This window comes from Schistocerca cancellata, chromosome 5 (genome assembly GCF_023864275.1).
Source record: "Schistocerca cancellata isolate TAMUIC-IGC-003103 chromosome 5, iqSchCanc2.1, whole genome shotgun sequence".
Lineage (NCBI taxonomy): Eukaryota > Metazoa > Arthropoda > Insecta > Orthoptera > Acrididae > Schistocerca > Schistocerca cancellata.
The window spans coordinates 148,163,365-148,190,041 of NC_064630.1; the positions used below are offsets into that span (position 1 = coordinate 148,163,365).

Sequence of the window (26,677 nt, forward strand, 5' to 3'; positions counted from 1 at the left end):
TATTGATGAACACTCCCCGTTCAGTATAATGTACTGTGCTCTAAAAATAAAATAAAATAAATAAAGAGAAAAAGCTTTGAGCCGTTATCGCGTCTGCTAAGACACTCCGAATTACTGTCCACCTCCTATTTCGTGGCAAATATCTTAGTGTTAACCGAACATGTGCAAAGAATTATCTCTTGTTTTATTGAGTTATCCTCAACTGTGTTACAGTTTCACAAGTTGGTCATAGTTTTTAGTAGAGATGGAACGTAATCTGCCTATTTTAAAAGGTCCCACAAGATAATGTCACTCGGAATGAGCTCAATATATCTCAGCGCCAGATGTTAAGAGCTAGTTCTTTTCTCCCCATACGACCCATCTATCTTTCAGGAAGGGATTGTTTAAAAATGCTCGAACAGCTAAGTGTCACTGGGACGGAGCCTCATCCTTTTGAGGAAGGAAGTCTTACGGATCTTTGGTAAATTGAGGCGAGAGGGATTGTTCAGACAGTTTATATATGTTATTCAAGCTAACAGTTCCCTCCTCAAAAAAGAATCGCTTATAAACTTTGCTTTGCAATAAGGCACAAACTCAAGCTTTACTGATTCATCCCACAAAAGTTATAAGCTGTAGGACTTGTACAGCATACGGCTTCTCAAAAGACGCCACACAGCTGGTTGACGTTTCCTAGTTATCTACTTGTTCTGTTGTATAAATGCGTGGTGTCTGTTCTTTCGGACATGATGTAGCTGACAGCAGTGATCCCCTCCCTTTCCTTTACTTTCTTCCCCTCTCCACCTTCAATTTACCTATAATGTATCACATTTGCGGATTCTGCATTGTGTCTGTTCTTTCGGACATGTCCAAAACAACAGACATCACACATTCACGTAACTACGCTTAGCTGGGCAATGAACCCTACTTCTTCACTGTGGATGCACGAATACGTCCGACCTCTTGCGGGAAGCTTAGAGTAGTGAACATGGAGTAAATGGACAGGGGCTGTGGATCGGCCGTAAGACTTGCCAAGAAAGCCACGCAGTTGCGATAACGCTATGTCCCGCGTGGTGTGGTTAATGTACCTGCCTGGTAAGCAGTAAATCCCAGGTTCAAATCCTGGTCCAGTAACATTTTCACTCGTCGCCGCTGATTTCTCGTAATGCCCTTATGTAGCTGACAGCAGTGATCCCTACCTTTCCCTTTCCTTTCTGCCCTCTCTACCTTCAATTTACATAGCAGTTCTGTTGGTTGACTTACTTGGCTAACTTTTACTCAATTCGTCTCATGTCCTCATCTGATATAAATGGTTGGCTCATATTTCGTCCTGTGCACACGGTTTGTTGAAATTGCTTACACCAACAGCTTATGTATTTCTTTGTTGTTGGGTTAGTGCCAAATCGGAAACTAAATGCTCTCTTGTGGTGAAACTGACAACTCACATCTCCCATACTAAAGATGCAGAAATCTTATGCTATGTTGTAATCATAAAATTCACAACTGATGCAAACTGGCTTTTGGTACGAGCACTCTAGCGGTCATTTACACTACTGTCAGCACTCTAGCAATGGCAAACGAAACTTTTAAATCGTCTTCATTCCAACTGTATGTAGATCATTCACATTCATTTCATATATTACAAAATAAAACATAATTAAATTGGGTCCACATGTCTGTTTAACAACGAACTCGCTCACGCCAACATGAGTGCTAGCAACCATACCTCTGAGCTTGGGAGTCGCGGCGTGTAGACGTTGAGGTAGAGGCAGTCTTCCTGCCCCATCACAACTGGCTGCTCTAGGAAGTAGTTCTTCTGCGTGCACATAGGTGCCTCCACCGTCGCGTCGCGCTCGCCCTGCCATGGCTCTGCTGGCACGGGTGCCTGCAACAATGTTACTTCTTACTTATTCGCATTTGGCCTGGCAGCAGGCGGACTTTGCTTGTTTGGCCACTGATTCAAAATACTTAAATGATGTATAAGTAATCTTTGTAAGATAATACAGTGATCGTGGGATGTCTGATATGATTCCAATGTTCTCGGTTCTGTGGTCTCTCGGGACGTCAGTGGTATGGTCGCCTGGTAACGATAGGAACGTATTTCTAACAGAGTAAGATTGATTAAGATGATATAAGAAGGGGAGTCAAGAAATAAGTCGCAAACGTCAGAATATTGTATACAGTTTTAAATTTCGTGCCTGGGTGATTACTGAAGGGGGCAGCACATGTCAGATATAAGATAACTCCTACACACTATTGTGCAGTCAGAGGTTAGTGAACTACACAACTTGTGCAAGACGGCAGGTGAGCAGACTAGAACAGTGTACAGTTGTGCATATTTTGTGGCCAGAGGGCCGTCCATAGCGAGTGCTCAAACCGAAATTGTCCTAATACATAGAGAGAACTGTATTTCATGGAAATCTGTGCTTATTTGGTTCCAAAAGTTCAAGAAGTACGGAAAAGATATACGAACAAGTAGTACCTCGTTGCCCTATGTGATGTCACGGTGGTGCCACAGTGTAACACATGGAAGAAACATACTCAAAGATCGTCACGTGACACTCGTTGATGTGGTGTCCTCCCTAAATTGTTCTCAAGTAATCATGTACAAAATCATTGATTGTTCAGTGATAGAGTTTTGTGAACTTTGCACACATGGTGACTCCCACAAGTTAGCTTCAGAGCACAGATGGAACGGAATGGGCCTATCCATGAATTGCAGTGAAGAACGATACAGTTTCCTAATGCTGAGCATAACAAGTGACACGGCCCTCTTCCCCAAGAGAATCAAGTTCTAAGCAGTTCCGTTGCTATGCAATGTCACAGTGACTATGTTCCAGATCATGCAGGTTGCCATTATTTGAAAATTCCATCATTGGGGTGGACCTGTCGATGACACATCCTGCCACATCACTCTGTGCGAAGTGCAACATATTATATGCCACAAACCAGCTGGATCCCTGGAATCCTGTCAACGGCTGAGTTTCTTGTAGATGACGACCTCTGGCAGTCAGGTGTGGATCGTATGGGGGCCATGACTCCCACCAAAGACCACTTGACTAAAAACGTTTATATTTTTACATATACCAATATCCAAATTTCTTAGATAATATTCAGGAAATAGTCTAAATGGCTGGGTATTCTAGAAAATTACAACTTACACCGTACAGTTTTGAGATACTCTCTTGCAGACTCGGCAGCTTCAGAGATCGTTCAAGCCAAGAAAAGGTTCAAATTGACAGGCTGGCTGTACCTACTGACAACAAATGCGACGCAGTTTGTGAGCCACCAGGTAAGATCACCAAACCACAGGAAGTAAAATACAACAAAACCGAAAGGGAGAGGCCATCCACTGAGAAAAAAATATAAGTACTGGGCAGTGCGAGTACTGGCCCACTTTGCATTGTTGCCAGATTTCTGATGACATCAGCCAACATTGTCAGATTCCTCCTGCACTCCTCTCCCCACCCCTCTGTCATTACAGTGGATCTGTACCAATTGCCATAAGTACAAAATGACAGGTAATTCAAAAACCGACAGAAAATCCTCTAAGCACAATTTTGCTAAATGTAAAATATCAGAAAATTGAAATTACCAAGTTGGTAGGCGTAGCCCAATTGCCCTAAGTATAAAACTCAAGACAGTGTACATAGAACACGTCCTTCTGGATTTTCCCCAGCCCTCTGACATCAGAATCCAAGATGGCCACTTGTCAAAAAAAAAATGGCTCTGATCACTATGGGACTAAACATCTCAGGTCATCAGTCCCCTAGAACTTAGAACTACTTTAACCTAACTAACCTAATGACATCACACACATCCATGCCCGAGGCACGATTCGAACTTGCGATAATAGCAGTCGCGTGCTCAAATCCAAGATGACATGGTTGCCAGGTCATTTGTCCGAAGAATACAGTACAAGTACCCAGTTGTGCTAAGTGTAAAATGGGGGGGGGGGGGGAGGTGCATTCAGAAATCCGTTTGTCTTATCTATGAACCACTTTTTCTATGCTCAGATGAAACAGTTTCTCACATCCCAGTTCCAGCCTACTTGTGCTGTTTAAACAAATGCGACCATGACAGGGGTAATATAGAAACGATTTTATTTACTAAAACGAACACTAGTCACGTTAGGAAGGGCAGCAGAGCTAAGAGCTGTTGCTGACGCCACCCAAGGGGACGGTACATCCTGACAACGATCACTAGGCCACATGTCAATAGTTGCCTGCGGGCTGCTGCTGCCAGCCAGGTAGGCTAAATGCAGCCACCACAACGTGCCTCCCAGCCATCCAGTGGGAAACTGCATGCTGAGCAATACCCAAGTGTGCTGCTGTCGCCCACCCAACGCCTCCAACAGGAAGTCATCACTAGAGTATCGATGGCAACCCATCCTGAGACCAATCGCAAGAGCACACACACATTGCACCACTGAAATGTGAAAGTAATATATATACTACCAATAAAGAACGATTCAGTTATCAATAAACTGTCAGAGTTAACACTGCCAACATGAAGCATCAGCCTGCATTATCATCATGGAAGTATTCTCTCTCTCTCTCTCTCTCTCTCTCTCTCTCTCTCTGTGTGTGTGTGGGGGGGGGGGGGGTGGTTTGTGTTAGCGTGCGCACATTGTTTTCAGATTTTTGTTATTTTCAGATGAAGCAGTGGTGTAGCCACTGCCGAAGCTGGTATATACCAATATTCAGTACTTAATTTAGTTGAAATTCAAGCCAAAGTAAATCTGTCAGCATTGTAATGATGTCAGATCAAAAATTTACCCAGTTGTGATATTTGAACACTCATGGTATGTATTGTGGTAGTAAAGTGATATTATCCACATCAGAGTAGTGTCAGTTGTGTAATAACTCAGTGGGTATCGTGGGCATGCTTGCTTGTAACACTCAAACCCTTACATTGTTACTAGGCAATCACAAATCAGTGCAGGCGACTTCCCACGAATAATTAAATTTTTCAATGTTCAGAGACCACTCATATGCAGAAGAAGACTTTTAAGATTTTATTGTATCCTAATTAGCTAGCAGCATACATTATGTGTATATTCATACACACATAACAGTGCGCCGTGCAAACTCGACAAGGGTTATGCTGGCAGCCATAACTAAATAGCTTTTATGAAAATTGTTGGACCAATTTAATGGAACTATTATGACAAACACTGCATGCCACGGAGGAAAATGTCGCTTAATATTTCGACTTGTGCTTCACATTAACAATAGCATGAGTGTAGCACACTAGCTGTGATAATATAGTTTTGTTCATATTTGAGTATATGCATTCGACAGAAAAAAACTGTTTGCATGAGAAAACTATAAAACCCACATTGGGCATTCTCAGTGTGTACGGCCGTATCACAAATTTTGCCCTGTTAATGAGGCTATGTTGGGTTATAGCTGCAACATGTTACCATACCAGTGATACACACTGCACATAGCATTGGAAATGAACACAATTTTAACATTATACACAGAAGTATAATATTTCAACCGTGGTCGTGAAATACACTCCTGGAAATGGAAAAAAGAACACATTGACACCGGTGTGTCAGACCCACCATACTTGCTCCGGACACTGCGAGAGTGCTGTACAAGCAATGATCACACGCACGGCACAGCGGACACACCAGGAACCGCGGTGTTGGCCGTCGAATGGCGCTAGCTGCGCAGCATTTGTGCACCGCCGCCGTCAGTGTCAGCCAGTTTGCCGTGGCATACGGAGCTCCATCGCAGTCTTTAACACTGGTAGCATGCCGTGACAGCGTGGACGTGAACTGTATGTGCAGTTGACGGACTTTGAGCGAGGGCGTATAGTGGGCATGCGGGAGGCCGGGTGGACGTACCGCCGAATTGCTCAACAAATGGGGCGTTAGGTCTCCACAGTACATCGATGTTGTCGCCAGCGGTCGGTGGAAGGTGCACGTGCCCGTCGACCTGGGACCGGACCGCAGCGACGCACGGATGCACGCCAAGACCGTAGGATCCTACGCAGTGCCGTAGGGGACCGCACCGCCACTTCCCAGCAAATTAGGGACACTGTTGCTCCTGGGTTATCGGCGAGGACCATTCGCAACCGTCTCCATGAAGCTGGGCTACGGTCCCGCACACCGTTAGGCCGTCTTCCGCTCACGCCCCAACATCGTGCAGCCCGCCTCCAGTGGTGTCGCGACAGGCGTGAATGGAGGGACGAATGGAGACGTGTCGTCTTCAGCGATGAGAGTCGCTTCTGCCTTGGTGCCAATGATGGTCGTATGCGTGTTTGGTGCCGTGCAGGTGAGCGCCACAATCAGGACTGCATACGACCGAGGCACACAGGGCCAACACCCGGCATCATGGTGTGGGGAGCGATCTCCTACACTGGCTGTACACCACTGGTGATCGTCGAGGGGACACTGAATAGTGCACAGTACATCCAAACCGTCATCGAACCCATCGTTCTACCATTCCTAGACCGGCAAGGGAACTTGCTGTTCCAACAGGACAATGCACGTCCGCATGTATCCCGTGCCACCCAACGTGCTCTAGAAAGTGTAAGTCAACTACCCTGGCCAGCAAGATCTCCGGATCTGTCCCCCATTGAGCATGTTTGGGACTGGATGAAGCGTCGTCTCACGCGGTCTGCACGTCCAGCACGAAAGCTGGTCCAAATGAGGCGCCAGGTGGAAATGGCATGGCAAGCCGTTCCACAGGACTACATCCAGCATCTCTACGATCGTCTCCATGGGAGAATAGCAGCCTGCATTGCTGCGAAAGGTGGATATACACTGTACTAGTGTCGACATTGTGCATGCTCTGTTGCCTGTGTCTATGTGCCTGTGGTTCTGTCAGTGTGATCATGTGATGTATCTGACCCCAGGAATGTGTCAATAAAGTTTCCCCTTCCTGGGACAATGAATTCACGGCATTCTTATTTCAATTTCCAGGAGTGTACGTAATTATCTGAGCAGCAGCACTGGATTTCGTCTGAAGCTTGTGTGTGGTGGTGTCACTGTGGAGTTAGGTCACAGTCGAAGTGCCTGATTGTCAGACAGTGAGTCAGAGTTTGGGACTGCATCCTACCAATACTTCTTATGTCCCTGGCGTAGTAGTTGCCAGCTGCCTTTCGGTAGTAGCCATCTTGTCTTGATGAGTAGAAGACTGGGGCGTATTAATTGTAGTCTTTAAGAATACTGCTGTAGCATGAGCTAGAAAAAACTGTATCACAAAGCTCACAAAATTTTAAACACAATTCATCGGGGTTACTTTAAGGGCATTCGTTTTACAGGAATTAGAGCGTATTAAAGTCTTGTGGAGTAAAGAATGTTAGATCAGATTTCTAGCAAAATATTGTATTTCACAAAGTTCGTATTTCAAATGTAGAAGAGAGTAACCAAGCAATTAAATATTCAGTTATTTCACACGAATGAAACTGGTAATTATATACTTCCTTCCAAATTATGCACTCAAATGTAAGCGGCAAGCTCACCAGCAGTCGTTTTGAACTTACATTCGGAACATTAAAATTCACTATCATTCTCAATTTCGAAAGCTATCAGGTTGAAACTGTGTTGCCGAAGAGAAAGTTTTCTCTGCATGCATGCAACTGTTAACAGACGTAACAGACAGGATGGGAAAGCAAATGCACAGAAAAAAATCATTGAGAAGAAACCGAATGAGAAAAGATTATTTAACGATGATCTTGTAAATGTTGGTTTGGAAATAAAATTATGAATATGCTGGGAAAAATAAGTCCAAGTATTCAGCGTAATGAGTCTGAGTAACACATCTGAACTCCATCAGATGGACAAAATCCGGTTGGATGTTTGTAATGATATAAAAGAAATAAATACGTACGAAACTGCACCATCTTTCAACCGACAGAACAAGCGTATAATATGGTATTCCAACGGAAATTACGGTTGGTTTCTTCGTAATTTTAAAGTAAAATAGAACTCAGTAAATTCGGTAGTCTGTAGGTATAAAACTACAGATGCTAGATGATGGAATACACTACGTTTTGCCTTTTTGTAATTAGAATTTATTTTGAAAACATAACTACGTTTAAATTGACATTGATTTTAATTTAACCAGAAGATAAAAAAAAAATAATGTCGTGTGAGAAGGGCCTCCCGTCGGGTAGACCGTTCGCCGGGTGCAAGTCTTTAGATCTGGTACCAATTCGGCGACTTGCGCGTCGATGGGGATGAAATGATGATGATTGGTACAACACAACACCCAGTCCCCGAGCGGAGTAAATCTCCGACCCAGCCAGAAATCGAACCCGGGCTCTTAGGATTGACCACTCATCTTCCGGGGGTGGACAAAGCAAAAGATGATATTAATGAAAACGATTTTGAATATAATAGTGAGCTATCTGTTATGAGAGAGTTCGCTAATGTGAGACAGTTAGATTCTGTTTAAAATTAGTGCTCAGCTCTGTTGGGAAGTATCAAAACGCAGTTCTCACAGAAACAGAGGCGTAGAGCAGTAACAACGAGACAGTTATGGAGCAGGACATTATCCAGACTCATTTATTTTAAAAATATTAAATTTAAAGTTTTTGGAGAGCATGTGCTTGAAGTACTTTAATGTCTGAAGTTGAGTAGCTGTTGCAACAATATTCATTTCATTATATTCTTCACAAAGTATTCTTTCATTCGCTATGATGAACTGTCCTTCAAATTGAACAGCTAGGTTTCTAGTGTAAGATAGTTTATTAGTAATACACAGTACCATGTGTATCCTAATATATGGCAGTATCGCAGATCACATAGGACCATGCTATGTCATATGAGGATACCTTCAGCTTGCCAGTCTAGTCCCGCATCTCGTGGTCGTGCGGTAGCGTTCTCGCTTCCTACGCCCGGGTTCCCGGGTTCGATTCCCAGCGGGGTCAGGGATTTTCTCTGCCTCGTGATGGCTGGGTGTTGTGTGCTGTCCTTAGGTTAGTTAGGTTTAAGTAGTTCTAAGTTCTAGGGGACTTATGACCACAGTAGTTGAGTCCCATAGTGCTCAGAGCCATTTGAACCAGTCTAGTAGCTGGATTCAGACTCAGTTTTTTTATCAAGTGTTTTTGAGAATTTTGTGAACTCTGTAAAGCCATCTAGTGATGATCCTGTTGTGCTCATACCTGATGGGCTTCATATACATACATCAAAAAAAGTTTAGCTCCACCCGGTTCCCAGAACTCCTAAAGATAGAAGTTGACTGTGGATATTGTATCACAGACTTTGACTGTTGAGAGATGTAACTAAACCCGCCCAAAGATGTAAACAGCCATGCATGAGCAGCGCCTATTAGGTGGAGGGGGTCCGACAGCCGATCATTTCCGGTAATTCCATCAGGAAGGAGGTGCCCGGCTCGTGTTGTTTGTAGTGCAACCAAACCTAGACTGTCAGTACCGTGGTTCACTCGCTTCCGCATTGTTACTTTGTGTCAGGAAGGGCTCTCAACAAAGGAAGTGTCCAGGCGTCTCGGAGTGAACCAGAGCGACGTTATTCGGGCATGGAGGAAATACAGAGGGACAGGAACAGTCGATGACAAGCCTTGCTCAGGCCGCCCAAGAGTTACTACTGCAGTCTATGGCCGCTACCGCAGGATTATGGGTCGGAGGAACCTGACAGCAACGCCATGTTGAATAATGCTTTTCGTGCAGCCACAGAACGTCGTGTTACGACTATAATTGTGCTCAATAGGCTGCATGACGCGCAACTTCACTTCCGACGTCCATGGCGAGGTCCATCTTTGCAGCCAGGACACCATGCAGCGCGGAACAGATGTACCCAACAAAATGCCGAATGGACCGCTCGGGATTGACATCATGTTCTCTTCACCGATGAGTGTCGCATGTGCCTTCAACCAGACAATCGTCGGCGACGTGTTTGGAGGCAATCCAGTCAGGCTGAACGCCTGTCCAGCGAGTGCAGCAAGGTGGAAGTTCCCTACTGTTTTGCGGTGGCATTATTTGGGGTCGACGTATGCCGCTGGTGGTCATGGAAGTCGCCGTAACGGCTATACGATAAGTGATTACCATCCTCCGATCGATAGTGCAACCATATCGGCAGCATATTGGCGAGGCATTCGTCTTCATGGACGATAATTCGCGTCCCCATCGTGCACATCTTGTGAACGACTTCCTTTAGGATGACATCACTCCAGTGGCCAGCATGTTCTCCAGATATGAACCCTATCGATCATGCCTGGAATAGATTGAAAAGGGCTGTTTATGGAAGGGCTGTTTATGGACGACGTGACCCACCAACCACTCTGAGGGATCTACGCCGAATCCCCGTTGAGGACTTGGATAATCTGGACCAACAGTGCCTTCATGAACTTGTGGATAGTATGCCACGACGAATACAGGCATGCATCAATGCAAGAGAACGTGCTACTGGGTATTAGAGGTACCGGTGTGCACAGCAATCCGGACCACCACCTCTGAAGGTCTCGCTGTATGGTGTAATGTGTGGTTTTCATGAGCAATAAAAAGGGCGGAAATGATGTGTTTGTTGATCTCTATTCCAATTTTCTGTATAGGTTCCGGAACTCTCGTAATCGGGGTGATGATTTTTTTGTATGTGTGTGTAATAGACAAAGCAAAACATCTTTTGTTTATCACTCTATTCCACACATAAAATGCAGCTTCTTGTGTGGGATTCATGGGTCTGTTTAAAAAGCATTATCCTCACGAAGTAGACATCTGGTGGACAAATAACCCAGAGCAAGTAGTAATCTTGTTTACGACTATGAGGTTATTTAGAGTGGCCTATGTGAGGGCACTAACGATAAAAAATGCTATAAACGACCGTTGATAAAGAGGACTCTTCCCATGTAACAGACACATACATAGAGACAATGACCAACCAGGAGATAGATATACAAGATGCAGAAAACAGAATAAATGTGAGCAGAAATACACTGATGCGCTAAAGAAATTGATGTAGGCGCGAGTATTCAAATATAGAGATATGTAAACAGGCAGAAGACGGCGGTGCTTTCGGCAACGCCTATATAAGACAAGTGTCTGGCACAGTTGTTAGATCGCTGCTACAATGGCATGTTATCAAGAATTAAGCGGGTTTGAACGCCGGCACACGAGCCATGGGACACAGCAGCTCCGAGGTAGTGATGAAGTGGGCATTTTCTTTCCTGTGCGACCATTTCATGAGTGTACCGTGAATATAAGGAATCCGGTAAAATATCAAATCTCCGATATCACTGCGACCGGAGAAAGATTCTGCAAGAATGGGACCAACGACGACTGAAGATAATCGTTCAACGTGACAGAAGTGCAACTTTTCTGCAAATTACTGCAGATTTCAATGCTGGGCCATCGAAGAGTGTCAGTATGCGAACCATGCAACGAAACATCACCGATTTGGGCTTTCGGAGCCAAAGGCCCACTCGTGTACGCTTGATGACTGCACGACACAAAGTTTTACGCCTAGCCAGGAGCCGTCAACACTGAAATTCGACTGTTGATGACTGGAAACATGTTGCCTGGTCGGACAAGCCTCGTTTCAAATTGTATCGAGTGGATGGACGTGTACGTGTGTGGAGACAACCTGATGAATCCATGGACCCTGCATGTCAGCAGGGGACTGTTCAAGCTAGTGGATGCTCTGTAATGGTGTGGGGCGCGTACAGTTGATATGTGACCCCTGATACGTCTAGATACGACTCTGCGACTCCGACAGGTGACATGTACATAAGCATCCTGTCTGATCACCTGCATCCATTCATGTCCATTGTGCATTCCGACGGACTTGGGCATTTTCAGCAGGACAGTGCGACACCCCACGCTTTCAGAATTGCTACCGAGTGGCTCCAGGAACATTCTTCTGAGTTTAAACATTTCCGCTGACCACCAAACTCCCCAGACATGAACATTATTTAGCATATCTGGGATGCCTTGCAACGTGCTGTTCAGAAGAGATCTCCACCCCTCGTACTGTTACGGATTTATGGACAACTGACAGTCCTGCAAGATTCATGGTGTCACTTCCCTCGGGCACTACTTCATACATTAGTCGAGTCCATGCAACTTCGTGTTGCGGCACTTCTGCATGTTCGCGGGGGTGCTACACGAAATTAGGCAAGTGTACCAGTTTCTTTGGCTCTTCAGTGTGGATCCAGCCACTCCCAAAATCGGCAAGCCACGTCAAGAGCCACCAGCACAAGAAAACTCAGCACGTTCTGGAACTGTTAAATAGCCAAAATCCTCACCATACAGTGAGCACTTGAAACAATTCAAGAGAAGAAAGCTGTAGCGGAATCAAAGCAAACAGAAGCAAAGTTTTGTTCTTAAGGCTAACGCAGAGAATTGAGCACAGTGAACGGAATGCTATCCTTGAGCTCCCGAAGAATTTTAACAGGAAGAAGAGCTTTCATGTACTCTTGTTACAATTCTTTTGCACAATAAACGCAGGAAGTGTTGGACAGGGTAAGGAAGAGAATATTATTATTTTAGGTCGATACTAAGTGTTTCTTTGACTGTATAATGTTAGGACACCATTTATTTCCATTTCGATTCAAGTTGACTTGTTCGTCCTTTTTTCAAATTTATTTGTTTTGCCTGTTAAACAGAACGAATTCTATAAATCAAAGCTTAAATAGATGATTTGATATGGATTTCAAATTAACAGACATATAGTTATATCAAATGTTGTGATATAAAGTGGTATAATGGGAGACAAGGAAACTTTCACATCAAGGATGAAGTAGGCTAATGTGAAGTCCATCTGTCATTGGTATCAACTACCTGCCTCATCCGACAAGGCATGAACGCAGTCAGCTTCTGGAAACAGGACTTAATACTTGTGAGGGTCTCCCATGTATCCGACATTAGGTCACACAGTTGGTAAGGTGTGTGTGGGACTGTTATTGACCGGTGTAAGTTGATGTGGCACTTCATGTTGGCGCACAAATTTTCAATGTGATTCAGGTCCTACTCCCAAACAGGCCATTTGATCAGAGCGACTTCAGTGTGTTGCAAATACCATTACTAAACGACTCGACTCACATGAACCAGTGAATGGTACCACTGGAAATGGATCACACCAGGGGGATAGTGCATGCTCATCCTCAGTAGCGTAGTATCCTTCATGATGTGCATGTACTAATCCTTGGCAAGATGACCATAAATTCGATGAAGTATCTCTGCCCTATCTGATGATACTCATCCCCTAGCATGAGACTGTCGTGCAGGTAGCACACGAATGTTGCACCACGTACTTTGGATGGTAACGTGTTCAGATTAGACTTTGGACTATCACTGGGCCTTTATTCACTGGGCCCTTATTCACTTATTAACTCGTCTGAGAAGACGATGTGGTGCCAGTTAGATCTACATTCAATCCAGTGAAGACTTGCATATATAGTCCGTGATCATTTGAGAGGCCATTATCCCATAAGTGGTTGTGAATAGTTTGTGATCATCCGCGGAAACTGGTTTCATTCTTGATTGTGCAGCATTTAAAAACAGATACGGCATACGAGTGTCAACTAACACCTTGTCTCGCTGAGGTGTCAACACTTCTGCTAAGCTGGATTCTCAAAGCCAGCCAGTTATCCTTGTCTCATGCCACCACTTTATCCACTTCTGTGCACAGTGTGGTTGAACGTCACACCTGGCTGCCCCTTCACATGTACTGAAATCATTACACTGGATGAGGGGCAGGATGCAATCTCTCGTAGCTACATATGCTAAGACATCCTAGCACTAAATGGCTGTTTGTCGTAGAACCATCTGCGACACAGTGTATTATCGCCTTCGGCATACCTCTGCTACATTTGTGTTCCACTTGCAGCACATCAACAAACAATACAATCTAGATAAAAACATGGTGTCAAGGGGACACGAATCCTAACCCCTTCACTGGAATTGCAAAGCTACCAACGCTTCCACACAGCTACCACAGACCTACACAGATTTGTTCATATTTATTTATTTGGGGCACAAGCATCTCAGTGTTTCAAATTGACAAAAGTAAGTGATAGCATGTATATATAAAACAATGCGCAATAATAGTAAGCAATCACAGAAAATGGGAAAGGTCTATAAGTAAAATCATTACAATAAGAGTGGAACAAGTTCACTGCTAAAAGTGTGTTACATGTGATGCTACTGCTGTTGCCAGTGTGTGTGTGTGTGTGTGTGTGTGTGTGTGTGTGTGTGTGTGTGTGTAGCATTACCACTGGTGCGAACTGTACACAACTGAAGGAACCGTGCTTATCAATATAGGCGAATAGTTTTTTTTTGTCGACTGTACATGTATCCACCCTATAAAATAAAAGATGTGCGTGTTTAAGATGTGTATATCTTTCGGCTTATAAAATCCCAGTTCACAATTGTCATATAGTCTCTACCATGAGTGGCTGGACAAAGCACCATCTTCACAAGGATTTTGTGCTAACTGACTAATCAGAGAATACCGCAGTAAACCAAAAGAAGAATATTCATCACTACCTTATGATGTAGGAAAGACAAAAGTCCTCATGCCCCTGCTAGCGCACCCAAAAGGAAATCGCTATGAAGGTCTCTATACTTACATATTTTCAAATATACGTTGACAGAAAAAAATTGCAACACGAAGAAGGAATTGTGCAACATAAACGAAAGTTGGTGAGCATGTTTCTACATCCGAAAGATGATGTCTATTCAGATTTCGAGCCAGTTACATAAGCGTGGTGCTAGTAACGCCACTATGACGATGGAAATCAGGCAGGTTAACTTTAAATACACTCTGTAAGGTCGTGAGCGTTAGATACCTTTGAGATTGGATGTGGTGAGTTGATGGTAGTCAAGAATGCCTTTAAAGCGACAAAGACTCAATCATCGACACCTCGCTAAGTTTGAACGAGGTCGTGTAGTAGGGCTAAGAAAAGCGGGACGTTCTTTCTGCAATATTGCAGAAAGACTTTGCGGGAATGTAGCCACTGTACATGAATGCTGGCAGTGATGGTCACGAAAATCTACGGCTGTAAGAAGACTGTGCTCTGGATGGCCATATGGCACTACCAAGAGGGATGGCCACCGTGTTTGGTGTATGATTCTGGCACATTGTACTGCAACTGTAGTAGCAATCTGATCAGCATCTGGCACCACATTGACACAATAAACTCTTACAAATCGCTTACATCAAGGACAGCTCCAAGCCAGACGCGTTCCACTGACCCCAAACCATCATCAATTGTGAATTCAGTGATGTCAAACGAGGACTCATTGGGGGGCAGGGTGGAGGTCTATTGTGTTTTCTGATGGAAGATGGTTCTATATCGGTGCCAGTGATGGCCTTGTAATGGTTAGAAGGAAACCAGTTGGGGGCTTGTAAACAACCCACCTGTCTGCTAGACACATTGGGCCTACACCTGGAGTTAAGGAACATGGTCCCATTTCATATGACAGCAAGGACAATCTCGAAACTATACCATGCACCCTAACTGTAAATTTGTATGTCTGTCTGATGATTCGATCTGTTGTGTTGCCATTCGTGAACAGCATTCCAATGGGTGTTTTCCAGCGGGACAACGATCACACACAACATACTGCTGTTGTAACCCGACATGCTCCACAAAGAGTTTCGACATGGAGAACCAGCCTGTTCAGTCACCGGATTTGTCTTCAGTCGAGCATATATGGGACATTGTTGGATGACAAACCCAGTGTCCTTCACAAACAGCATTAACCATTCCGGAATTGACTGACCAAGTGCAAAAAGAATGGTACTCCATCCCACAAACTGACGTCTGACAGCTGTACAGCACAATCCATGCATGTTTGAGTTTTCAAATTCAACATTCTGTTGACTATTAATGTACCAGCATTTCACATTTGCAATGGCTTTTCTCGTGCTTCCAGTAACCTATGTCGAACAATGTTAATCACTTAAATATTTTACCTAGTCAAATAAATTCCCATAATTTCATTACTGTAGATTAATTATTTTTTGTTGTTGCGACTTTTTTTGCTTCAGTGTATTACTCAACCCAAATATCAACTATAGCATGAGATATCGAAGGACATCGACAGTATACCATACAAGTCTCAATGTAAGTAGCAATATCCCTCCAAGTTAGGAGTGTAGCTGAATACTGTGATTATATTACATGTAGCATCATCAGAAAATCAAATACGTAAATTCTTCTACTTTGGGTGACCTCTGAGTGTCTATATCTTATATTTGAGTCAAACATACTGTAGGATTCGAAAACAGTTGGTATGGGATAATGCAAACGTTATTACCATTTTCAAACATGACACTACGAATTTAAAGCATTTTTATCAAGCACTTGTAAGAACTCGTAAGACATTCTATGTGTTTAGAATTTTGTGTGGAAATTGCTGGAATCATGTACAATATCTGTTGAAAGTTGGACGTCTATGATTCTGCTGTGTGCATACACAAACTCTGAGTCTGAGATATTATTACCACGACTAGTAGCAAGCCAGCAGTTTTCGAGGGGAGTCAGAAGTGATTCAATGCAGGGTGCGGCGAAAAAAGCCATGCAATATGAGAGGTCGCAGCCTACCGTGATTGTGCTAGTAGCGCTGGAGAAGACTTTGGTATTAATTGAGGGTTTTTGGTAATCTGCCTTTTTTATGCACGTAGTTGTTGGTTGCTTGGGCACTGGAGGGATTTTGTCAGATTTATGTATACAAACAATCACAGTCATATTCGTATCTTTGTTGTGGCCAGAAATGTGTTTACTGAGTATACACATTGTTGAATAATTGAAAGTCAGCGTAAAGCTTGTCAGCACTTAAATCATCAGTTTTGTGAATATAGTAAATTACAAGTTTTTATTGGTATATTTCATTTTTCTTTACATAGTTTAAGGTTAGTTGACCAAACTCCTCCTGATCATTCAGTTTCTATGTATAAAAGTATGGCAGTAATTGTTGCAATTAGCCCATGCATTGCACTCTGCATGGCTCACAGTATTGATTTTTCTAAATACTTTAGCATGTTGCTGATAACACAGTTGCAGCAGCAAGATGAGGTAGGTTGTCTGTTGCATACAGGAAAATTGCAGAACAATTGTTAGGAGACTTTAGAAGATACTTTTAAACTGGAAATCAAATCGTTGAAAAGAAATTGATTTCTTTATAATTCGTGGGAGGAGTAATTAATTTTCTGTTCAAGTTTCTGTCCTTTCTTTGTACTTTGTCAGTATACCATTATCGTCAGAGACGCAACATCATATTTCCGCACATCTTTTAAAATAATTACCGACAGCGTTTCAGGGTTGTTTGTTATTGCTAAAATAGGATAGCTGAATTTTCAGGATGTTTTATAACGGGTGATGGTATATGTATGCAATGTCAAGGGTGATTAGCAAAATGATTGAAAGTAATCTAGAAAAAGATTGTGTTCAATCTGTGATAACGTGTTCGGTTTGTGGGGCGCTCAACTGCTCGCTCATCAGCGCCGGTACAAAGACCCAATTTCTTTTTACACAGTCCACTTTTTTTACGCAGTCCACTCTAGCCACAGTCACGAATGATGATGATGACGAAATGATGAGGACAACACAAACACCTAGTCCCCAGGCAGAGAAAATCACCAACTCGGCTATGAATCGAACCTCGGATCCCGTGATACAGAGGCGGAAACGCTAGCCACTAGACCACGAGCTGCGGACATGTTCAGTCTGTGATATCATATTATTATCTGAACTGTACTGTGGTAAAACCAAAAATATTTTACACCAGTGTCCTACAGTGATGCAATGAACAGTGATGCATCGTACATATTGTGTACTATAACACAACAAGCATTGTAATTGGTAGCAAAGAATTCTTCTGAAATGTTCTGACAGGTAAGCTCTGTGGGGGCATGAGTGACGACTCCATAAAATTCGAACACGTAAGGGTGTCAGTCAATATCCTCATATACCATGCCCTCAATGGCGAAGTTAGCATATATCAAGTTTCTGAGTGTAGATTCTTTTCGTTATATATTTTCAATGCTCTTGGGTAGTCCCCAGCCATTCAGTGTGGTCCACAGAGCACTTATGCCAAGTCCACCAGATGACTAGTAATCCTGAACTTCGGAAGAGTGATGTCATTAGGTGACTACAGCCTCATAGAAATTGGAACAACTATTTTCGACTGCCAATTTTGCATAGGAAAATAAGTCAGTTATAAATAGGTCCCACATCACATTATGTCAGGGTAAAACCCGGAAAGTTTGATAGCAATGCAGACTGGCTCAATATCCCTAGATCTGCTCTATTGGATTCTGTATGTAAAACAAGTGACTTGGTAACCATGCAGGCTGGCCCAGTATCCACAAGCCTGCCACATTGGATATGACAAGTTGCTATCTTGAATTGTGAATCAAAAGGCTGGGGAAACTCAGTAGGACAAGTGGCTTATATCTGCCATTGGGTTTTCTGCTTAGGGAAATTAGGCTAGGTCTGTCATTTTGGACTTCTGAATTTTTCACCATTTTATACTTAGAACAATTGGGCTTTGGAGATTTGCAACTGATGATCGAATTTCTCTCCATTTTGCTGTAACTTCAGAGGGGCTGGGGATGGGAGGAGGAATGGCGGAGATATCTGGAAAAGTTTCATGACATAACTGACATAGTACATAACTGACCACCATAGTCATGTATATAATTACGACGCATCATAACGTGTTAAAGGAAAAGCTAATGAAATAGCTGTACTAGTAGCAGTGCACCACAACTCACAGGTAAGTGCCCAGCAATTATACCGCGACTCTGGTACGTCTGTAGGAAGTATTCTCACAATACTGCATCGTCGTAAGTATCATCCATACCATGTGTCATTAAGATCTTCATGGCGCTGATTTCCATAACCGGGTAACGTTTTGTGAATGGACATGTCAATAAATGCCAACGACCCACACGTTCTTTGCCAAGGTTCTATATTCTAATGAGTCTATATCCATGACCCTAACGGAGGTGGCTTATCGGAAGTGAAAGTGAGAATTACGTAAATATTTGAACAGTAGCAAACAAAATTTTGCCTAGCTATCCTGTTTATAGAATAAGAGAAACGGTCGCCAGCCTAATTAGGCAAGAGAAAGATTAATGTTCTCGTTTAAGAAAGTAGGTATAAGTAACTATAATGGACAAACACAACCTAGACTTAGCCACACGCGAGTACAATGAACTCTGACACATACATATGTTTACCGTAAGATTGAAACTAACAGAGCAGCAGAAACTATTTGCAAAATTATAAGAGACACCGAAACACACTATTACTTTCAATGTAAGATACTGACTCACCTTCTGCGATTTACAAGCAGTAATATGATAATTTACTAAGCAAAACTTTATAAGCCTCAGTCTTAAGAACTTTTAATTTTGAAGTTGGCAACAGCACTTTAATAAGCAGATTTAATAGGAATATTTTCAGCAAACAACATTTACTTTAACTCACTCTCTTGCCATATTAACTTTAACTTTCTTTTTACTACACTCCTGGAAATGGAAAAAAGAACACATTGACACCGGTGTGTCAGACCCACCATACTTGCTCCGGACACTGCGAGAGGGCTGTACAAGCAATGATCACACGCACGGCACAGCGGACACACCAGGAACCGCGGTGTTGGCCGTCGAATGGCGCTAGCTGCGCAGCATTTGTGCACCGCCGCCGTCAGTGTCAGCCAGTTTGCCGTGGCATACGGAGCTCCATCGCAGTCTTTAACACTGGTAGCATGCCGCGACAGCGTGGACGTGAACCGTATGTGCAGTTGACGGACTTTGAGCGAGGGCGTATAGTGGGCATGCGGGAGGCCGGGTGGACGTACCGCCGAATTGCTCAACACGTGGGGCGTGAGGTCTCCACAGTACATCGATGTTGTCGCCAGTGGTCGGCGGAAGGTGCACGTGCCCGTCGACCTGGGACCGGACCGCAGCGACGCACGGATGCACGCCAAGACCGTAGGATCCTACGCAGTGCCGTAGGGGACCGCACCGCCACTTCCCAGCAAATTAGGGACACTGTTGCTCCTGGGGTATCGGCGAGGACCATTCGCAACCGTCTCCATGAAGCTGGGCTACGGTCCCGCACACCGTTAGGCCGTCTTCCGCTCACGCCCCAACATCGTGCAGCCCGCCTCCAGTGGTGGCGCGACAGGCGTGAATGGAGGGACGAATGGAGACGTGTCGTCTTCAGCGATGAGAGTCGCTTCTGCCTTGGTGCCAATGATGGTCGTATGCGTGTTTGGCGCCGTGCAGGTGAGCGCCACAATCAGGACTGCATACGACCGAGGCACACAGGGCCAACACCCGGCATCATGGTGTGGGGAGCGATCTCCTACACTGGCCGTACACCACTGGTGATCGTCGAGGGGACACTGAATAGTGCACGGTACATCCAAACCGTCATCGAACCCATCGTTCTACCATTCCTAGACCGGCAAGGGAACTTGCTGTTCCAACAGGACAATGCACGTCCGCATGTATCCCGTGCCACCCAACGTGCTCTAGAAGGTGTAAGTCAACTACCCTGGCCAGCAAGATCTCCGGATCTGTCCCCCATTGAGCATGTTTGGGACTGGATGAAGCGTCGTCTCACGCGGTCTGCACGTCCAGCACGAACGCTGGTCCAACTGAGGCGCCAGGTGGAAATGGCATGGCAAGCCGTTCCACAGGACTACATCCAGCATCTCTACGATCGTCTCCATGGGAGAATAGCAACCTGCATTGCTGCGAAAGGTGGATATGCACTGTACTAGTGCCGACATTGTGCATGCTCTGTTGCCTGTGTCTATGTGCCTGTGGTTCTGTCAGTGTGATCATGTGATGTATCTGACCCCAGGAATGCGTCAATAAAGTTTCCCCTTCCTGGGACAATGAATTCACGGTGTTCTTATTTCAATTTCCAGGAGTGTATATGCTCTTACTGCTTACCAGATGAGCTTCTCCGTACCTACAGAGCGTGCACCTCCAGTAACATAATTTATAGACGAACAGTTAGCAAGTTATGCATGCAAACCGTAACGTCCGCCGCTGGCAGCTCTACATACATAAAACTATGCAAGCATATTACCAATTGCGAAGTATAAATTCCAACCGCTTGTCCGTTATTTCCGACAGTTTTACAACCACAAAAAGAGCGAAAAATTCTTCACAGAACGATTCTATAGTGCATGTTAGCACATTTAAATTCATCCTACTAAAAAGCATAACATCTTCGATTCAAGTAATATTACCGATATCTCATTAAAATATTGTCTAGAATCGCCATTAATAACAACAGACCATGGCGTCCTGCTGTGCCTATCACAACTCCTTTTATACTCTTGAAGATCCACGATGACGGCACGTAATCATCCCAGTTCCGCTATTTTGTGTACTAGATGACCGTTAGAAGGATGGAGACAATCCTTGGAGGGTACTATTCTTGTGTGCGTTACAGAAAAGCACATTGGTCAGGTGGTGTAGTACTGTACTCGAATTGCGCCCAATTATTCACAACCAAATGTTCTACAAATGCAATGCATATGCTCTTTTTTTTGTATGTCTGTGTTCACGCGAGTGTTGCGGATGACTGTCATAAGTCTCAGCCATTCCTCTCACTGGAGGATCCACTTTCGAACTCCATCCCGAACGTGCTGCATTGCAGATAATCCTCTAGACACTGTTCCGGATATAATGCGTTGTGGATCCACCAGGAGGAGGACTGGGTTGGGTTTATTGGTTCACCGGATCCACCTACCACATCCTGCCCTGCTTTGGGACGTTTGAAAAAGCGATCTGGAGAGTTCTCCTGAATTTCGTTGTTGTTCCAGAGAGAAATACGATTAACAGATTGCAAGAAGCCTCCTTTCTTGTCTTTTGTCGATCTATGCCTGATCTCTGCAGACTGAAGACAACATGTCAATGTCACCAGAAGGATCTCTTTGTGAGACACCAGCGGCACGATAGAACAGGTCTCTATCCCTACGTATGGTGAAGGTAGGAGGGAGGGGGAAGGGCGAGCGGGGAGGGGTACGACTGCTTCCAAGTTGGTTAATTCGTGAGCGCCCACCGAGGAGAATGAAAATTCAGCTCAGCCCCCCCCCCCCCCCCCCTGCAGTCTTTTGGAATGACGATTTTCCCCAGTACACGTTTTGCTTTATGACCTGTTCATTACGAGTGCTGGTTTTGTTCACAACAGTGTCGATGTGTAATTAGAGCAGTGATGTATTTTTATCAGCTGCTGCAGCATGTATTGGTTTTGATTATCTGGGCTGCAAGGTGATTGTCGAGCAGGTGTCTGTAGCAAACTGTGGCATCAAACAGTAATAGATACAGCCCTCAGCTGTATGCTTACAGGATATACACTTATTAAACTCTGTCCAACACCAGTATTTCGTCAGTTGAATATATTTCTCATAGCAAAAAGGAGAGGAAAAAGGTAGTTCTTCACAGCCCAGCCTTTTTCCTTCCAGCTTGTAGGTGTAGGGTAGAGTTTGAGTGCATCTTCCACTAGTTTCGAGTTTCATTGCGAAATTTTTTCCCATACCAGTTGTATGGCGTCATCAATTTTTGAGCTGTATTGCGATTTTAGGTAATCCTTGTGAAGCGCTATGCATATAGTTGTGTAATTAGATCTTAACTTTATGACTAATTACGTAATTAGAACCGATTTTTACTAAAGTTTCCCAACCAAAATAAATAAATTATACTATTCTAACCTTCCCCGCCAGCATCTGTGCATTTTCCAAGTGTTGGGGGGGGGGGGTGCACTTTAGTCCAGTCAAATAGCAGATATACCTTGCAAAAGGTGGGGTAGAAGAGTTTATTTTTTCAACTCGTTCATATGGTTGGAAAGATTAGAAAACCGAGTTTTGCCAACAAAATTTCGCTTGGGAAAACTTTCTGCAGTCAAAAACTTGGAAAATTTCGGACTTTTTTCAGCTTTTTCAAAATATCTCATTTTTTTACTCCTATCACTTTAACGTCTAGTTTCTTTTTTAAAGAGCACAAAATTCTCTACAAATTTGATTCTTGCCATTATTTTCTACTCCCAATATCTAAGGCACTACAGCACCTCAAAAAATACCAATTTCTCAAATTTTGAGCATAGTGGCAAGATACCTTATTTTTGAACACTATTTTTCAGTTTCTGTTTGTGTAGTATAAATACATTATACATCATGTTATATGTTGGAATTTACCACCTCACTTTCAGGTATTCAATTTCTCTGTATGCAACATGAGGATTGCTGGGCACCCAATTATTGTGATTCTTACATCACTACCTGAAGATCACTATGGGCCACCTCAGCCCTGGTATTTGTAAAACTATAAATATATAAAAATACATCATTAAGAGACATAGACACACACACACACACACACACACAAGCATACACACGCACACAAAGTAAATTGTTTTAGGAAACTGTACTATTATTAGCTGCAATAGGCAACCTAATTAGGTAGGTAATTATTCTTGTGCATAAAAGCCACACAGTTGACATTAAAAATAAGTAGCTTTATTACAATTAAAATGCATTGTCAGTTACTAGAAATGTTGACAGTTCTGGGTGTGTAATACTTGTAATGTGCGCCCTCGTCGTCTCGCGGTAGCGTTCTCGCTTCCCGAGCATGGGGTCCCGGGTTCGATTCCCGGCGGGGTCAGGGATTTTTCCTGCCTCGAGATGACTGGGTGGTGTTGTGTCGTCTTCATCATCATCATTCATCCCCCTTACGATCGGAGGAAGGCAACGGCAAACCACCTCCATTAGGACCTTGCCTACTAAGGCGGTGCGGGTCTCCCGCATCGTTCCCCTACGCTCTGTAAAGAAGCATGGGACTTCATTTCATTTTTCAATACTTGTAATATCGCACTTTAGCTCACTTGAGACAGATATGAGCATCACTACCAACCTTTTGGTGGGCCAGGTTCCTCAGTGTCACCAGAAATACCTTGTGTTACGGATTCAGGGTCTGTACATAGAGCTGATCCCAGATTGACCTCTTCTTTAAACAGCGAGTCAGCCTCAGCAAGTTCGTTGATTTCGTCAGCGGTTTCCTCAACATCCTCCGTAACATCTTCTTCACTGTCTTCATATAAAAATTTTGGCACGTTTTCACAGTTGACCCCAATACATTTCTTGCAAATTGAAGAACATTTCAAACCCGCTTTTCTGCAGGAGCACGCTCCGCCACAGTTCAGCTTGCATGAGCATGAAATAATGTGAGGAAGTGCTTCAGGTGCTGGATCTTGGCTCATTATAACGGGTATTGGACCGTGGTCACTGTGATTCCAGGCCCATTTCTCAGGAGGTTTCCAGTTTCCCATCCAACTTTGGACTTGTTGGTAAGTCCGCAACGAATGATGTTGTGCAGCATCTTGTGTAGGTGGCAACCGTGCAAGATTCAGTTTGCTTTTTGTGGCAGACTTGGCGAATAGCTGGTACCGCAAATGGTCTAGTGTGTGGGAACTGCTGGCACCTCCACTATACAATGCGATAGTAACCTGTTCTCCTGCTTTTATTATTTCTTCACGGGTAGCATGTGGTTTATTGAAACGTGCAAAGCGCTGAGGTTAGGTGTTCATTTTTCGCAACAATATTGCAGCACTTAATTTTTCCTTGACCAAAAAAAGCGGATGTTGTTTCACATCCTCTAGAGACGTGAGTGAACAGAATATATTCACTGTCAAACTTGTAAGATGCAGTGGAAAACCACTTGTCTTCTGCATTTCCTCTTCCTGGCTTTAAGAAAAATAAGTTTTCAATGCCTTGCCCCAAAATGGTCATGAGCACAAGCAGGTCAACATCTTCTCCTACAATGACAACACTTCTAAGATCTTTGGTTCTTGAAATGGCAGATGTTACAATCATAACGTCAGCATCTTCTTGTGCCTTGTGCACTTCAATGCTACACTCCAGAAATTCCTTTTTAAGAAGTGTGATCAAACGCATCTTGTTTCGTTCGTTGTACAAGAACTTGTCCTGAGGGACTTGGTTCACCATCTCTGATTCAACCACAACGTCAACCGAAGAATGATTTTTGGACCTACGAATCCTCTCAGCACTCTTTGTGCTACATTTGTCTCCCTCACATGGATACCCATCAAATACAATACAATAGCAAATTGAGATCCAAAATGACGTTGCAGGTAAGAAACATAGCTTTGGGCTTTTGATTTGAAGCAAACATTTCGAGTCCAAGTCACTTTGTGGATAAGGTATCCTCCATCAATGACAACAAATTTACTCGGTCTACCTGACTTCACATCTTCCACTGGAACGAAGGCATTGTAGAATGAAGATTTTGTTCCTTTTCGCATGCCTTTTTCTGAGAATAGGGACATTGGGTAAGGAGCAAGTTCATATATCAGAAAGGCTTTTAACTCCTCTTCACTTTGTTTCATTAAACAAATTCTTTGGAAAAGAGTTAAAGGATCAACAGGAGTAATTTTAGTGCTCCCAACTTTTACAGAATTGAACGCAGAAAGGAGAGTCACAACTTTATCATCCACAGCACCTCAACAACAGAGCAGTACGTCGAGTATATTTCACCCGCATTTTTTTTACTTTCATGACAAGCCAGCTTGAGCTTACATTTCAACAAGATAATGCCCGCCCACACATGGCGAGAGTGTCTACTGCTTGCCTTCGTGCTTGTCAAACACTACCACAGCCAGGAAGGTAGGTAGATTTCTTTACAATTGAGAACGTTAGGAGTGTGGAGTATTATGGGCACGACCCTCCAGACGACCAAGGATTTTGCAGATCTAACAAGCCAACTGGGCAGAATATGGCACGATAACCCTCAGGACATCCGACAATTTTTCTGAAATTATAATCATTGGTTCATCTGTACATGTACATCATGTACACAAATTTACGTCACACTGGGATAAATTCTTGGTGGTGCGTCTTTTTTCTGCCTTATAGAGAGTTTATCATAGTATACTATATTAGGGTTGAACAAAAATAAAATGAGTCCTTAGCTTTTCTAAATTACTGAAGTTAGGAAAGTCTGCAGAAAAATTTTAGTTCCGTCATACACAACGAAACCCAGACTCAAAGCCACCAAGTTTACACGAGATTAAAGAATTTATACTACACAAATAGAAACTGAAATAACAGTGTTCAAAATTAGGTAATTTGCCACTTTGCTCGAAATTTGAAAAATTGGTATTTTTTGACACGCTGTAGCGCCTTAGGTACTGGGAGTAGAAAAAAATGGTTAGAATCAAATTTGTAGAGCATTTTGTGCTCTTTAAAAAAGAAAATAGACGTCAAAGCGATAGGAGCAAATGAAACTGAGATATTTTGAAAAAAACTGAAAAAATTCCGAAATTTTCGAAGTTTTTTGACTGCAGAAAGTTTTCCCAAGAGAAATTTTGTTGGCAAAAGTTGGTTTTCTAACCTTTTCAACAATATGAACGAGTTAAAAAAATAAAATCTTCTACCCCACCTTTTGCAAGGTACAGGCTTTTTTTCTGACAGTTTACTGGACTACTTGGGCTTTCCATCCAGAAGGAGCAGGGTTTGAGTCCTGTAAACTCAACACCAAATTTAATTTCCTTCCAATCCCAGTGTATGGTGTGGGTGGGAATTCAGCACACTGTGGGACAAAGAAATTCCCACTAAAATGCGAATTCCCGTCAAAATTCGAAATTCCCGCCATAATTCGAAATTCCTGCCAGTAGGGTAGGTCAGGGAGGGGAGGGGGAGGAATATGGGTGGGGAGGGGTGGGGTGTGAGAACTCACGTG

The 26,677-nt window shown here is 43.5% G+C and overlaps 1 protein-coding gene across 3 annotated transcripts in view; it reads right to left on the bottom strand.

Moving 5' to 3' along the window:
• LOC126188292 (juvenile hormone esterase-like) overlaps positions 1-26,677 on the bottom strand; it is a 546,097-nt gene that overhangs the window by 336,356 nt on the left and 183,064 nt on the right. For all 3 annotated transcript variants that reach the window (XM_049929880.1, XM_049929879.1, XM_049929878.1), the window contains exon 3: positions 1,703-1,861. In XM_049929880.1, coding sequence (XP_049785837.1) covers positions 1,703-1,861 — 159 coding nt within the window. The remainder of the gene's footprint in view (positions 1-1,702; positions 1,862-26,677) is intronic.